Genomic DNA, 16931 nt, shown 5'->3' on the forward strand with positions numbered 1-16931 from the left:
AAACTCAATAACGCCTCTATTTCCTCAGGAAACTGAGTAAGGCCTGGATGTCCCACACAACCCTGTAGAGATTCTACAGGTGTACTGTGGAATCCATCCTGGTACAGCAACTGCTCAGTTCAGGACTGCAGAGCTCTTCAGCGTGTGGTGAATACAGCACAGCAGATCACGGGCACACAGCTCCCTGTGATCCATGACAACCACACTACACGTTGTCTCAGGAAAGTGAACCGTATCAGGCTGGACCCCAGCCACCCTGCACTGTCACTTTTCACCTTCCTCCCATATGGGAAGTGACTAAAGTCCATTCGGACGCACACCTCCAGGTTCAGGAACAGTTTCTACTCAACTGCAATCAGACTCATTAACAATCAGTAACCTTGTGTCACCTCCACTGCTACCTGCACATATACTTCTGCCACTGTCTCTATTTATTCCTAGGATTTTGGTTTTATTTACTTATTTATATTCATTTATTGTGTTTTTTTGTCTATGTTCACTGTCTGCGGGGGCACATGCAAGCAAGCATTTCATTGTACATGGTACTTGTACACATGACAATAAAGAATTGAATTGAACAGATGTACTGCATATAAATAAGCTACTAGAAACAGATCTGAGGGCAGGAAGGAAGCACAGAGTTCAGAGTCCATGAAGCTAGAACTGGCCAATTCTGATACCAATACATATTTGTTTTCTTGTTATTCTTCTTTATTTTTACATCAGGCTCATGTATAACCAGCAATTTTGTGGCATTTTTAATATTAAACTGCAGACCAGAGATGTTACCTTTTATTTTTTTTATTAACAAAAATTATATTCTGTTGGATTATTTTGTCCATAAAAATACTAAAATAAATAAAATCTCCTTAAAAATCAATTTTTAATTAATAAGAAATGTACAAAAATATTTATCCATAATACAAATACCATAAAAGAAAAAGAAAAATTCTTGTAATAATTACATGCCACCATTCTAGTAAAATGTTCATGTTTATCAAGAAAATACAAGGCTAACATATTTACATGTAAAATCAACACATTTGGCTCTTAAGCTAAAATGCCTATTGTTTACTAAGCAGCAAGGGCAATATTTTCTTTATCTGCTCTTTTTCTAATTAAAATTGAGAGCTTTTGTACTAGTTATTGTCTGTCTGTATACCTGCATTGTTATCACTCTTTAATATTTTCTTTATCAGTATGCTGCTGCTGGAGTATGTGAATTTCCCCTTGGGATTAATAAAGTATGTATGTATGTATGTATGTATGTATGTATGTATGTATGTATGTATGTATGTATGTATGTATCTATCTATCTATCTATCTATCTATCTATCTATCTATCTATCTACCTATCTATCTATCTATCTATGTATCTATCTAAACACAAGCTCACTCGCGATCCACACTTAGACAAAGAGTGACCATTTTAATTACAGGACAAAACGAAAAGGTGTGAACTCAACTCTTTAAATTTCTGACACAGACAATGTGCCTCTCTTTTCTAACACTCTGCAGTTCTTCTCCATGCACAGCACGACTCCTCAGATTCTCTTTTCTTAGTTCATTTTTCCACTTTATTGTAAAAAAATAATATTCTTGCCTTTAATCTCTCCAAACGGCTCACTGTCAGCTCACTGTTTAGAAGAAACTTGGCAGCAAAATGACATGTGAGATTACTACTGTAATACCGTGTGTAAGGGAGAACTATTACTAAATTGCAAAAAACTTTGAAAAGCAGGTACTAAAAAAATAGTTTTTTAAAATTGGCTAATTTACCAATCACCGGTCGAGTCATTTGGGGTAAAAATCCTCCAATTTCGATCTGCAGTTGATGGATCAGAGAATCACTAAGTCGTGACAGAGGAAATGATGCATGGTGAGCTAGAGATATTATTTTTAAAGTTCAAGAAAGTGTACATGCGATTTTACATTACAAATGTTTATTTAGCTGAAACTCTAATGCAGGCATGTCAAACACGCGGCCCGCATGACAGATCCTAGTTAGCACTAATCTTGTACAAAACGATTACTATCGTTTGTAATTGAATCATTCTGCATCTTGGGCGTTACTTATTGACTTTTCTTTCTTCCGCCTTCTGACAAAAGCGCGTTACTTAGTAAAGTAAAATTTGATTTTTGGAGGATTTGTTTTCCAACTTGAATTACTGAGCAACGAATTCAGCGAGCGTTTTCATGATTTCAGTTCACAAGAACAGGACTTTGTGTTGTTTACGTCACCATACTCTTACAACGTTGAAAATGCGCCTGAGAATATCCAAATGGAATTAATTGAACTGCAGTCAAATTCTATTCTGAAGGTAAAATACAACAAAGTTGGTATGCCAGGCTTGTATGCTTACCTGCCACCCTCGTATGTGCAGATCCGTAAGTTGGCATTGAGAGTACTGTCTATGTTCAGAAGCACTTACCTTTGTGAGCAATTGTTTTCATTAATGAAAGCTACCAAAACCCCACATCGCTCAAGACTTACTGTCAAGCACCTTTCATCCCTCATAAAAGTTGCAGCTCCACAAGATTTCAAGCCTGATATTGACAAACTGGTTACTAACAAGAGATGCCAAGTGTTGGGACAAAAGAAATAGATCTCAGACTATAAGACTCATATATAAGGACCTAGCTAAGAGGCTAAGACTCTAATTGTACGCTGTTGTACGGAGATTGTATGGAAATAAATTGCTTTTCTTTAAACTTTAAGTGTTACGTTTTTTAAGTGTTCAGTATTGGAAAGAAAGCTACAGTAACTTTGTATAATAGTATTTGTTACAGTGCAGCCCACTGACGAACGTATGGCAGTCGAAGCGGCCCACCAATGGTAGTGAGTTTGACATGCCTGCTCTAATGCAAAATAACACAAAAATAATTGTGCACATAACAATGTTTCCCATTACTTTGCAGATGGAGGACAGACAAGTTAAGCAACTTGCTCAGAGTTACAAAGAGACCCAGAAACTGGTTCGAAGATCCTAACTTGCAGTCATAAGGCCCACCATCATAACCAGCAGCAAACAATGACAATTAAGATGGCAATTTGTTATGAGAAGAAATCCTTAACCAAGTCATTTGTTCATTTAGCTATAACATAGCATGGACGCAACTATACCTGTTCTGGAATTGGTACTGAGACAGTGCCTTCTGAAGAAACTGGAAAACTACAGAGAAAAAGTAAAGTCACTAAAATTGAAAGTGGACATTTAGTAAAAAGAAATAGCTTGTCACTGCAAATTTGATAAAAAGCAGGTAAACTACTTACCTTCCAATCGCATCACCTGAATACACATGTGCCCTGCAGAAGACAAACATATGACTCTGATACATTGCTACTCAAAAATAACTTTATATAAAGTTGTTTGAGAAAGTTACAACACCAAACAATCAGATTCCTAATAAGAACAAGCATGTCATTTTAACACTCTTGTGTCAACTTGGTACTATGATATAAGCTATCGTAACCTGTGAGAAAACACAAATACTGACAGAGTTGTTTGATTTAATTAAAAAAATTAGCATGAATATCCAGTCTTTAGGCTTGTAGTGCTCAACTTGTGATCATTTTGCCAGTTTTCTGAGGACTGATTTAAAGGGGAAAGTTTACCGGTTTACCATACTGGTTTTCTGCCTGCAGTCAGCAAGGATGTATACAAGAAGACCAGTAACAGAAGCAATGCCTCACACTTCGCTGCTCTTCTTCTATCCATCAAAGTTTAATATCTGTGGACTCTCGCGCTATCATCTGATGACCTAATTGAGACATCATCTGTGATGGTATTGTCCAGAGGCTTTTATTACATTACAGCTAAAGAGGTGCCACCTTATCTCCAAAAGCTACAGTGTGGCACTGGACTAACTGGAGGAATATAGTTGCAAATGTATTTAAAACAAGAGGTAACAGTGCAGCAGATGCATGCAAAATGGAGGACGGTAATTAGTTTCCTTTAAAAGAAGCAGACTGTTTATATATTAGTCTTTAACGCATTTTTCATGTATAAAAATCTTGCTGTCTATATATAAATAATGACTTTTCTCAACAGTACTTGGAAAATAATATCAATGAATCCCATTATAAAGCACTTTTAATACTGAGGATTATAACAAAACTTCTTCCTAAAGCAATTATGTTTTAGAAAAAGATTTAATATCTTGAGCAGACTAATCCTAAAAGACAGGTGGACTAAATAGAGCAGCATTAATAAGGACAAAGTGAGCATTATAGCTAGAGCTGCTGTTTGATTAAAAAATTTTCTCCAATTAATTGCACAATTCAAATTTCTATTCAAAATGAACTGCATATTAATGGCAATTTATTGTATTTCATTCAAGCATATTAATATTTTTCTATAAAGCACAAATAACGATGATTAATTCTTATGCAAAACAGTTTTAATAATCACTTGCCTATGCATACTGAATTACTCCAGTTAGCTTGTTGAACAGTTTTGTGTAACCGAAACAATGGCCAATGACCACCAAACAAAATGGTGGATATGTTAAAAAATAAAAACTTCTGCATCTGTTACATGAGAGGAGGAGACACATAAATTAGATTGAAAATGTGTATAGATTAGCCTTTTAAATAGGAAAGGATGGACCGAAAAAATCTCCTAAATATGTATTTAATGGGGTTATTGAGTTAGAAGTTTTAAATTGCACATTATCCTAGAATGTATAATTTACTAATCAGTATAACATCCCCAAAACCTGACCTTATTTAACCGAGTCAGCTTATGGTCTAGGCTTTGGTTTAGTCGTAACTGGATTACTGCAACTCACTACTAGCAGGAGGACCAGAGCGTGCCATTAAGTCAGTGCAGACATTACAAAATGCAGCGGCCTGTCTTGTATTCAACATGCCAAGATGGGCACATGTCAACCCTCTCTTCAGGTTACAACAATGGCTCCCTGTAGTACCACATATTAATTTCACATCCTTGATGCTTGCCTACCGAATAGTCAATAGGCCTGCACCTGTGTATAGTATATGGAGACACTGGTGAGGTGATATGCTCCTTCTCATCAACTCAGGTTTGCCAGTGAACAGTGTCTTCTGATGTTACCTGTGCATGGTATCAAACTTCAATCCTGACTCTTCTCATATGTAGCTCCTAGTCAGTGGAACGAGCTGCCCACCTCCATCAGAACAGCTGACCTTCACAGTGTATTTAAGAAACAATTGTAGTACTAGGGTGTTGTACCGTGTTAGCCATTATGAATGTAGTGAGACGTCAAGCAAAATTGACACCTTTAATTGGCTAACTAAACAGATTACAATATGCAAGCTTTCAAGGTAATTCAGGTCCCTTCTTCAGGCAAGATGTAATTGATTACATCTCGAAAGCACAATATGATTTTTGTACTATAGGAGTAGAATGGGCATCACATCTGGGATGGAGGATGATCCATTAACTGGATGGGAGGGGAGTGCAATGATGCAAATGAAATGGCCAGTGGGGCAAGGAAATAAATTTGTACCCAGCCGGCATGGTTTAATGGACAGACTGATATAAGCCGAGGATTGGGAGTTACTCATTTCCCCATACGCTAGCTGGCAGTGGTCCTGGCATGGTAGCCTAGTTGGGACACCCATAGGGGTGTATGGGAGTTGGAGTTTGGAAGTGCAGTCCTGTCAGGATCGCTTGGTATCGACAAAGGACACTGTCAGAGGTGAACCTCCCTACTTTTTTTTATGGCCCGGAAGTGTTTCCTCAAAGGCATGGCATGATACTGGAAGCATTACCAAGTATAAATTAAAAGGAGTCTGCTGCCTCACATTGGGAAGTCAGATTTGGGAGGCAACAGTTGACGGAGGTAAAAAAATGACGAAGAATTATTTACTTTGTCTTGTTAGTGTGGATAATTGCTGGAGAGGACTGTGAAGAGGTGCTTTGTAAGAATACATATCTTATATTTTATTCTAAAAACGTGCATTGTAATACTGTGTCTTGGATTTGTGGCTCAGTGGTGCCCACTTGTAGACACAGTACCTTATTACTAGACAGTCCCAACACACATTGTTGATATGAAACTAATTTTGCTTGGACAAGCAGGTCCTGTACTAACTAATAAAGACATTGATTTAGTTGTTCCTTCAAAGTATTATTTACTTATGATTAAGAAAAATTTTACCCTACTCATATCTTAAAAATAATCACACACTTCACAGTAAGCTATAATTACCAAGATTAAAGCTGTTCTCTGTGCAGGCTGCTATAGCATCAGTTACTGATCTATAAAATGCTGGGCTCTCAGACTGCAACTGCTCCTTGAGACACTGGACCATAAACCCTACAGCTATGGGCTGTAGTGCATCTGGAATGCTGAGAAGTGCACTGTTGATGAAAATAGCACAAGGGAATAGTTATCATTGAAAACAAGTAGTGAAACATTTGAACACCAAAGAACCACACCTATAAATCAGCAAGGAGCATACCTCATCAAAGCCTTCTTTTGTGGGTTTTTGGAGTCAACAGAAAAGTAAAGTGCTATTAAAATCTGTAGGAGGTCATGGAGTAAAGGTGTATTTGCCTCGGCCTCCATCACATTCCCTTGGAGTTTCCTGAAAAGGGGACCGATCTGAAATAAAGCACAAATATACTTTATATCTGTTTGTCTACTACAAATTGTTAAGTTGTGATGGAAGTAAATGTGTTTACATTACACTGAATCCGGGGGAGAAAAAGTACCACACCAAATCCTGATCTTATCCACCCCTAACAAGACATACACACTGCTGCATATTTAGTACATTTTATTCTGCTAAGGGAGATGCAACAAAAAAACACTGAATTGATGAAAAAAGTACCTGATCTAGGCCAAGTCAACCAAAAATAGTATTTAACTAGACCACTGAGGTAAATTTCATAATTGACAGGTGACTCTGATTGTTAAAAGCGACACCCCGTTTAATAACACAGAAAATAATGCAAGGATGAAATTCCCAGTAATACCTATATACAGTATTCTTTGTGTAAGTATATATTTTAATTTGAAGTGAAAATATGTCAAATTTTACTGAAAATATTTTCAAGCATTTTTGTCTAGGAATAGGAGCATATTGACATGTCCGGGAGTCAGTCAAACATTCAGAATGTAAACCATCAGGCCAGTATTCAAGATCAACTTCTTCGATTGCATTAATGTTCTGTAACTGCTCAGGTTGCCCCTCATCAAGGTTAAGACCCATGTTACACAAATCTGTCGCTCAATGCAACTTGCTTGTATAAAGCATATGATGAAGCAGAATGGAGATGCAGTGCCTGCATGTAAATCCCAACTGTTCTATTCAAACCAGTGTGTACATCTGAACAGACCTATATGTATATATCCAAGCAGATGTACTGTATCTCAACCAATATACATCCGAAGGGATGCAGCTCAAGTTTTCCTTTTCTGTATTTCTCTTAAATGAAATGTTGCCAATAAGGAATATAAGAAATCATTGTCAGATAATCTGTACTAACTGAATTCACCAGTCCAGCAGCCAGCTTTCCAAATATCTCGATCACAGGCTAATTTCTTTCTTTCTTCTGACTTTAAGAGACACATCACACAGAGAATCGCTTCCACACAACTCTCTTTTTTTGTTTGTACATTTTTACCTTGATATTTGTATCTTCAGAGGTGACCCCCTCCCGTGAAACATAGTTTATCACTGACAGAAAGGATTAATAATTTGTTCAAACAGATTTTTTGTTGTCTTTACTTAACATTTGTTTCCTATGGTGCCATTTCTAATACTGTGCACTATATTGTTTTTATGGACTCTGAGGTGTGATTAGGTCAGATATGACCAAAATGTTTATTTATTTTTTTTTATTTCAAATGTGGAAAAAAAGTATTGCTACTACCTCAGGTTCTGTTCAGTTATACCTTTTTTAAATATTTTAAGCACTTTTTGATGTGTGTATCAGATATGACCAAACGTAAAAGGGAAACAATGAATAAATACTATTTCTTTTTAAATACATTCATTTGTGTCGGTTTAAAAGTTGTCATTATCTGCTTCTTACCAGCCAGTGAAAATGTCTGGCCCAGCTAAATTTCTTCGTTTGAAAATCTGGCCCAATTATAATTGTAACTGAATTGCCTTATTTAGGGTCTTGACAAGCCTATGAGCTATATGTCTCATTGGAAGATTATGTGTCTGTAGTAGAATAATTTCACCCATCAATCTTCATCTAGGTAGTGACATGTTATTGTAAAACTAGGGGGTTCACCTCCTGCTCGCTTCGCTCGCCAACCCCCCTGGCCTGCACTACACGCCAGCTACGCATTGTGAAGAGGGGGGGCTGAACACACACCAAGGAGATGCGGTCTCTCCTCCGAAACTCCCCTTCTTAAACGGTGATACAATGGGAAACAAAGTTTTTTTTTTTTTTTTTTTTTAACCTCCTCTTTGCTCGATCAGCTGCTGGGTTGATCTGCATCTCGCACAGCACTTCGAACATTTAAAGGTCTGTAAGCAGCTGTCCTGCTCTTTGTGTTTAATTTCTGGCCCCGGACATGGTTAAATCTCTTGGCACAAAGTCTTGTCTTGCAGGACACAAGTTCTTGATATTTTTTAGTTTATAATTTAAAAACGGAATAAGAATCTGAAAATCTAACAAAATCAGATTAAAGTTCGATAAATTCTGAAAAGAATGATACAAAACATATATATGTAGGTTTTAAAATAAGCCTAATTTAAAGCGTGACAAAAAAGTGCAATGATTTTGTGTGACTTTTAAGCTTAGGATTTTTATTATATATACATATATATATACATATATATATATATATATATATATATATATATATATACATATATATATATATACACATATATATATATATACACATATATATATATATATATATATATATATACACATATATATATATACATATACACACACACATATATATATATATATATATATATATATATATATACATACATACATATACGTACGCCTGATGAGCCCAGAATGAGGGCGAAACACGTGTCGCGTACTCTTTGAATTTATTTGACAGTAAACTATTTCAACCATATATATATATATATATATATATATATATATATATATATATATATAGAGAGAGAGAGAGAGAGAGAGAGAGAGAGAGAGAGAGAGAGAGAGAGAGAGAGAGAGAGAGAGAGAGAGAGAGAGAGAGTAGATAGCTCACAGTTGTTAGTAGGGATATCACCAATAAGAACCGATACTTCAAGTCCAAAAACATAATGATACCAGTTTTTTAAAAATTTGGTAGTACCGAAAGTTACTACTGCACTCATGTAACTGCAAGTAGAAGAATTACAGGGACTGTTTTAAAAAGAAACATGTAATTGCTGAGATTGGAAAAACAGTATACTTCAAGGTTGATATGAATATGCAAATACTAAAGTTGTATCTTTCATTTGGATTGTAAAAGCCAAGTAATGTTCATAACCTCTAAAATGTGACTATGGGGACAAACAAAAATATGTAATATACAGGGCTATTCAAAATGAAAGAGCAGATTTCAAAAATTTATTTCAAACAAACTGTATAAGACAGAAACATTCCGTCCACCACTGGATAGAGGAAAGTTCAAAGTTCAAAAGCCTGCCTAAAAGTACCAGTGAATGCCACCGAGCACTGTTTCTCGTTTATAGTAAAATGGCGACAACGCCACAAGAGAAATAATTTTGCGTGGAGGTCCAGCATTACCTGAATGACACCATTCTAGGACGATGAATTGGAAGAGGTGGACAACAAGACTTTGCTCATCGTCTATGGCCTCCCAGTTCTCCAGACCTTATCCCCTGGGATTTTTATCTATGGGGGTACATTACAGAAAGAGTGTCTGTTCCATCTTTGCCCACTAATCTTCAAGATTTGTGACATCGAATTGAGGAAGCTGTGAATTCAGTAACTAGGGACCAGTTGACTCATGGGTGGCAAGAAATGGCCTACTGTTTTGATGTTTGTCACGCTACACATAGTGCTCATGTTGAGTGCAGGCAACCTCAAGGACCATAGGACCACACTTTTGAACTTTCCTCTATCCAATGATGTGCGGAATGTGTTTCTGTCTTATACAGTTTGTTTGAAATACATTTTTGAAATCTGCTCTTTCATTTTGAATAGCCCTGTATCTGATTTTATTTAATTTTCTAATTCTGGATTTGTGCAGAGTTCTAAAGCAGATTATAGCATATCACTACCTAATTTTCAGGTTTACTACTGAGCTACAAATACATTCATTGTAAGACAAAGAATGACAATCAAAATAAACACATTGTACCAGCTTGGGTTGCCATGGAGATGAAATCATACACTCATAGCGTTTCATACAATCATACAAATCATAGCATTTTTACCACTTACAAATAATTACCATCAAATAAGTAGAAATCCCGTACTTCAACATTCACTTAGAACAAAGCACCAGTGCAGGACACAATTGAAAGTTGACATGTTACTGTCAGTGGCATCATAACAATACATAAGTAGGTATATTATTAAAAACACGGCAATTGAAAAAATAAAAATGGTAATTGAAAAAAAATAGATAAAGTGAATTGCAAACAATGAATGCATAAGGGTTAACAATTCAAGTGTAAATTGAATCTTCCACAACAGTAGGTATTAGCGATATTCAATGTAGGTTATATAATAAAGCAAAATAATAATACTACTATTTACTAAAGAAATCCCACAACAAATTCACATTAAAACAAAGAATGATGCAGAGATTATCAGAATGACACAGATCACTCTGTCAGCTATATAAAGTGATCATGAAGAGGTACAAGCCATAATAGAGCACATGTGTGGGTAGTAAAAAAATACCAAAAAAAAAGTATTTGGGGTGTGTTTATATCTATACTAATTAATAAAAGGCAAAGCCCTCACTGACTGACTGACTGACTGACTCACTCACTCATCACTAATTCTCCAACTTCCCGTGTAGGTGGAAGGCTGAAATTTGGCAGGCTCATTCCTTACAGCTTACTTACAAAAGTTAGGCAGGTTTCATTTCGAAATTCTACGCGTAATGGTCATAACTGGAACCTGCTTTTTGTCCATATACTCTAATGGAGGAGGCGGAGTCACGTATCGCGTCATCACGCCTCCTACGTAATCACGTGAACTAAAAACAAGGAAGAGATTTACAGCACGAGTCAAATGCGGGAACGAAGGTAAATGACATTAATTTTTGAGTGTCTTTTAATACTGTGTAAGCATACATATTAACACATGTGCAATTAAACGTGTGCATTTACGGGGTGATTTCTCAGGCTTAAAAGCTCGCCTTTTATCAAACGCGGGAACAAAGGTAAATGACGTTGTTGAGTGTCTTTTAATACTGTGTAAGCATACATATTAACACATGTGCAATTAAACGTGTGCATTTACAGGGTGATTTCTCAGGCTTAAAAGCTCGCCTTTTATTAAAAAGGTAAATGCAAACTGTTTTCATTCTGAAGGGCACAAACCACGTTAGATTTCAGACGTTAAACGCGCAATAATGTCGGTACACCAGATAAATAAGCGCAACATATTATCAGTTGTATTGTATGCTTACAATACATATAGAAATGTGTTAATCGTTAACTAATATTATGGGATGGTGTTTTTCGACTCGCGCCTTGATTTAAACGATTGCATTTCTTGGTGGGTTTGCGTAGCTTATTGTCAATATCTTTACACCTCTTTTTAAGACTTAATTTAAAAAGGTTTTCTTTTCTTCTTAATTAAAATTTAAAAGCAATACTTCACCGCTGCGAAGCCCCTCTAGCACTGACGTCCGAGGTTCGATTACCGTAAGCGAGTGCAGTGAGTGTGTACGCCTGATGAGCCAAGAATAAGGGGGAAAGACGTGTCGCGTACTCTTTGCATTATTTGACAGTAAACTATTTTCAACCATTCTATGATCTGCTTTTCACAACTGAAGGCACCGTGGCTGATGTTACCTCACTTGCTAGCCAACCATAAGCGTTACCTGGTAGGTAACCAGCCACTCACTTCACTCCCTTACGGGAATCGAACCTCGGACGTCAGCGCTACAGACGAAGCCCCTAAAATTGCGCCACGGCGTGTGGTTCGTTTATTTGACAACATGTAGATCGGGGTAATTACATTCACGGCATTCGTAGTCTGATTCACAATCTGATTGTATGGGTGGTTACCTACCAGGTAACGCTTACAGTTGGCCAGCAAGTCAGCTCGAAGTGATCACTCGAGTGAAGGCAGCTTCACATAAAAACAGATCCTTAACAAACTGTTATTAGTATATTTTCTCTCAATTTAAAAAGGTTTTCTTTTCTTCTTAATAAAAATTTAAAAGCGGTACTTCGCCGGTGCGAAGCGCGTGGATTTGACCGACTGACACATACAGACATATTCATGAGTGCAGGTACTTCGGAAAGAAAGCACCGTGTAAACCTAAAGTTTAAATTAAGTTCACAGACCTACAAAAAGTTGCCATTGATTTGAGGCAAGATTGCTTTTCTCCTGTACAACTATACGTTGCATTCTCAAGAGTGTGCTTGCACGGCTTCGGATATAGATATATATATATGTATGTATGTCTATATATATATATATATATATATATATATATGTAAGCTTATAAGTACTGCCTTACTTCTCTTTAAGAAAGGAAGATGTAATGATACTTGATTTAAACGATTCCATGTCTTGGTGGGTTTGCTTAGCTTATTGTCAATATCTTTACACCTTTTTTTAAGACTTATTGACTGAAACGGGCTTTCACAAAAAAAGTTAGGGCTTTGCTACAGGATACACCCTCCACAAGTTAAGCAAGTAAAAATAAAAGTATCCATATTACTAACCGAGAATGCTAAACCGGATGATGGACGCAGGCACATCCGGCAATGGGCCGTAGCTGCAAAAAGACGTACTGCGCAGGCGCAAAAAGAGTCCGCGAGGGTCGGCTGAGGAGCCGAGAAAGGCGGATAGAAGAGGGCGAGAGAGGCGGATGAGGGGCCGCGAGAGGCGGACAAGACCACAGAAAAAAGGAGTGAGCACAGGAAAAATTGAGAAATGAGGCGCAAAGAGCACCGAAAAAAGGAAATGGCACATAAAAAAGTATTCAAACGCAAGCAAAGCACGAAACACATTGCACACGAAACTAGACCCAAAAAAAAAAAAAAAAAAAAAAAAAAAAAAAAAAAGAGGCTCGCGCACAACAGCAAGGCACCCCCCCCCTACAGGCACCGGACGGGACACACACCAAGAGGGGGATTCAACAAGCCCATGGAACACAAAAAAAAGAACACAAAACCACCCCACAGACCCTACAAGCAAGGGACGGGACACACACAAAGAGGGGGATTCAACAAGACACAGGAACACAAAAAGAAAGAAGACGCTCGCGCGACAACAATCCTCAACCCCCCCCCCACACACATCCATAAGAAGTGACACCCAAAGCCACATATTCTAAAGTGAACATCAACACCTTCACACTAGACAGCATAGGTGTCAGCATTGGTGGATCTCCTTACAATAAAGCACTATTAACCGTTCAACTGCAGAAAAAGAAACATATTAACAGTGACTGCGATCCTTCTTATTACTTATCCATATTTCGCATGCTGAGAAAGAAACAAGTCATGAATACACGGTCACGGGTACAAAACGAAAAGGAAAGGATAACAGGAACAAACACACGAAAACGAAAGAAACAACAAAATAGACGGCTATGCAGCATAGGTGGATCTCATTACAATAAGGCACTATTAAACGTTCAACCGCAGAAAAGGCTCCATATTAACAGTGAGTGCAATTCTCCTTATTACTTATCCATATTTCTAAAAGAAAAAATGTCTCGACTCCAAAAACGCAAAGCTCAACTAAAGCTTCTAACTAACGATGTACCTAAAAGTAAAAACTTTATGAACTGCATTAGATCCTACAATGGTTCATTTGCTTTTGCATATACCGGAGTAAATATCAGGCCACCAAAAGGCAATGGCCCATACTACTTTCGCATATGTGCACAAATACTGCATCGCATTGGAACAGTGCACCCTGAAACAAATCAACAACGCAAATATGCACAAATCTACATCCTAGATCCACATGACGCAAACTATCAATCAAAGTGCCGCATCGCAACAGGCACGGATTCAAAACGAAACACCTCCCGTCTCAGACATACGTTAATGGCAGCGAAGGCTACAACGGGCTTCTCACACAGCACAGGCAAATCGATTACAGCTCCAAAACAACACGTCCCAAATACTACACATGCAACAACGCGCCTCTCAAACGGCACAAGAAAAACATACACCAGTAAAATTCATTCGGATTAATGAATGTCATTTGCAATCATTGTCATTCAGTTCACTTCCCTGAAGAAACAACTGGAAATACAAGTTATACATTTACACGTTGTTGTCAAAAGGGTCAAATTAGACTGCCTTCTTTACATTCATATACTGAATATCTACAGAGGCTTATAACTGACGATGTACCTGAAAGTGAAATCTTTATCAACTACATTAGATCCTACAAATTGGTATCCACTATGAACATTAACGGTGGCACTGCACGTGACATCCGTCTTGAAAAAATGTTGTTTATTGATGAATGTTCAATGGCATGAAGTCACTTACTCAACACCATTCATAAACTTCTACAAACGTTTATGAATAATAATATTCGATTTGAAGGAAAGGTACTTTTATGATGAGGAGATTTTAGACAGTGATTAGCTATTCTTCCAGATGCCATGCACTCAGCTATTGTGCAGTGCACCTTAAAATACGCAGACAATTGGCATTGCTTTCAAAAGATACAGTTAGTAAAAAAGATACGATGTCCAGAACCAGATCATAACAATTGCTTATTACAACTGAGAGATGGTACACTCACCAATACAGCTGGACTTCAGGCACATATTATTACAATTCCTCAAGCCTTTATCTGCGACAACTTAGTTACAGAGACATTTCGAACAGCAATCTCATTAGACCAAATGCCCCTTTTAACACAACGCACTATATTATGTCCAAAAAATATTAATATGGAAAACATTAATACCCAAGTCATTCCATTACTTCCTGGAGAGACACAACTCTTTCTAAGCTCTGACAAACTTGACTCTGATCACAACAATAACCATCTTAAATGACCTTACAAGTTCTGAGCTGGAATTACCTTTTACACTTAAACGGCGTGTACAAAGAAATTTTCAAATAAACCTTTACACTGTGCCACACACTTTATTGTTTGCTTTCTATTTGCATCATCTACACCGTCACACTATTCTATATCTCATTCATACATCACGCTCTTTGTCACTCCCAACACCAGGGGTTGGCGAGCGAAGCGAGCAGGGGGCGGAGCCCCCTAGTATATTTCTGTTTTATTTAAACCTTTTAAGTTTGTATGCATAGCCTCATTTGGCTGTTTTAGTTTTTTTTTTCTTTCTTCAGTAATATTTAATCTCCTTAAAGAAAAAGAACATATGCATTTTACTTTTTTTGTATCTCTTTAGTAATATTTTAGTGTAAAAGGATAACCAGTATTTACACCTTTTATGTTACTTTATAAATTGATTTTACACAATGTTGAAAAATTAATAAGAAAGCTACATATTTTGGCAGTTGCTGCTTTAATTTTCAATGAAATGAAAAAAGCTCTCCAAGAGAAAACGTCAATGAAGAAGAAAAAGAAGAAACCCTCATTTATAAAGGTTTGCTGCAGATGACTTAACTGAAAATAAATTAATAGTTCCTATGTGTATAATACATATTTATCTATTTTACTTATGCCTTTATTCCAGCAACTTGCAACATCTGAGGTACAATTTGTTACATTACTTTTGTTTTTTGCAGCACAGGCAGGTGAAGTGACTTCCTCAGGGTCACACAGTGGTGTCAGTACCAGGATTTGAACTGGCAAGCTCCGGGTTTACTGAAATATTACTGAAGAAAGAAAAAAAACAAAAACGGGCAAATAGGGCTATGCATACAGATGTCCATTCATCCATTATCCAACCCGCTATATCCTAAATACAGGAGTCAATAAGTAGATATGTATATATACAGTATATATATATATATATATATATACATGTGAATGTATGTATGTATATATGTATGTCTATATTTATATGTCTATATTTATATGTATATATATATATATATATATATATATATATATATATATATATATATATGTAGATATGTAAATTTGTATATGTAGATATGTGTATATGTAGATATGTATATATATGTATATATGTTTATGTATATATATGGTTACATAACCTCTTTAACACACTACTTCTCCGCTGCGAAGCGCAGGTATTTTGCTAGTATATTATATATATATATATATATATATATATATATATATGGAAGAGAATATATAAATATATATAAATAAAATTCTTTTCGCGTTTCAAACGGAAATTACGTATGACAACTGAGGAACAGGAAAAACATTCTTAATAAACCGGATTCTTGCCGAGAGAGCGAATGGTGACATAGCTCTGGCTGTAGCATCATCGGGAATCGCTTTTACATTATTAGATGGAGGCCGCGCAACACATTTGGCATTGCGATTACCATTAAACCTCACTCACGACGAAAATCCAATTTGCAACATACGCAAGGGCTCTGGAAAGGCAAAAGTCTTGCAGCATTCAAAGATAATAGTTTGGGATGAGTGCAACATGGCACATAAAAGAGCTTATGAAGCCTTGAACCGAACAATGCAAGATCTCAGACATCCTACCAAAATAATGGCAGGTACTGTCATTTTACTAGCAGGAGATTTTCGTCAAACATTACCAGTTATTCCACGAGGGACACCAGCAGATGAACCCAACACGTGTTTAAAATCCATGCTTCTCCCACGGTCAGTTATATGTCACATGTTCTCGGGTAGGTACACTAGAAAATTTATACATTT

The 16931-nt window shown here is 36.8% G+C and overlaps 1 protein-coding gene across 4 annotated transcripts in view; it reads right to left on the minus strand.

Moving 5' to 3' along the window:
* The window catches only part of LOC114666192 (thyroid adenoma-associated protein homolog), a 200495-nt gene that overhangs the window by 145988 nt on the left and 37576 nt on the right, over positions 1 to 16931 (minus strand). For all 4 annotated transcript variants that reach the window (XM_028820955.2, XM_051919539.1, XM_051919538.1 and 1 more), the window contains exons 4-7: positions 6449 to 6591; positions 6196 to 6347; positions 3275 to 3307; positions 3125 to 3173 (exon numbers count right to left, since the gene is read on the minus strand). In XM_028820955.2, coding sequence (XP_028676788.2) covers positions 3125 to 3173; positions 3275 to 3307; positions 6196 to 6347; positions 6449 to 6591 — 377 coding nt within the window. The remainder of the gene's footprint in view (positions 1 to 3124; positions 3174 to 3274; positions 3308 to 6195; positions 6348 to 6448; positions 6592 to 16931) is intronic.

This window comes from Erpetoichthys calabaricus, chromosome 15 (genome assembly GCF_900747795.2).
Source record: "Erpetoichthys calabaricus chromosome 15, fErpCal1.3, whole genome shotgun sequence".
NCBI classification, from domain to species: Eukaryota; Metazoa; Chordata; class Cladistia; order Polypteriformes; family Polypteridae; genus Erpetoichthys; species Erpetoichthys calabaricus.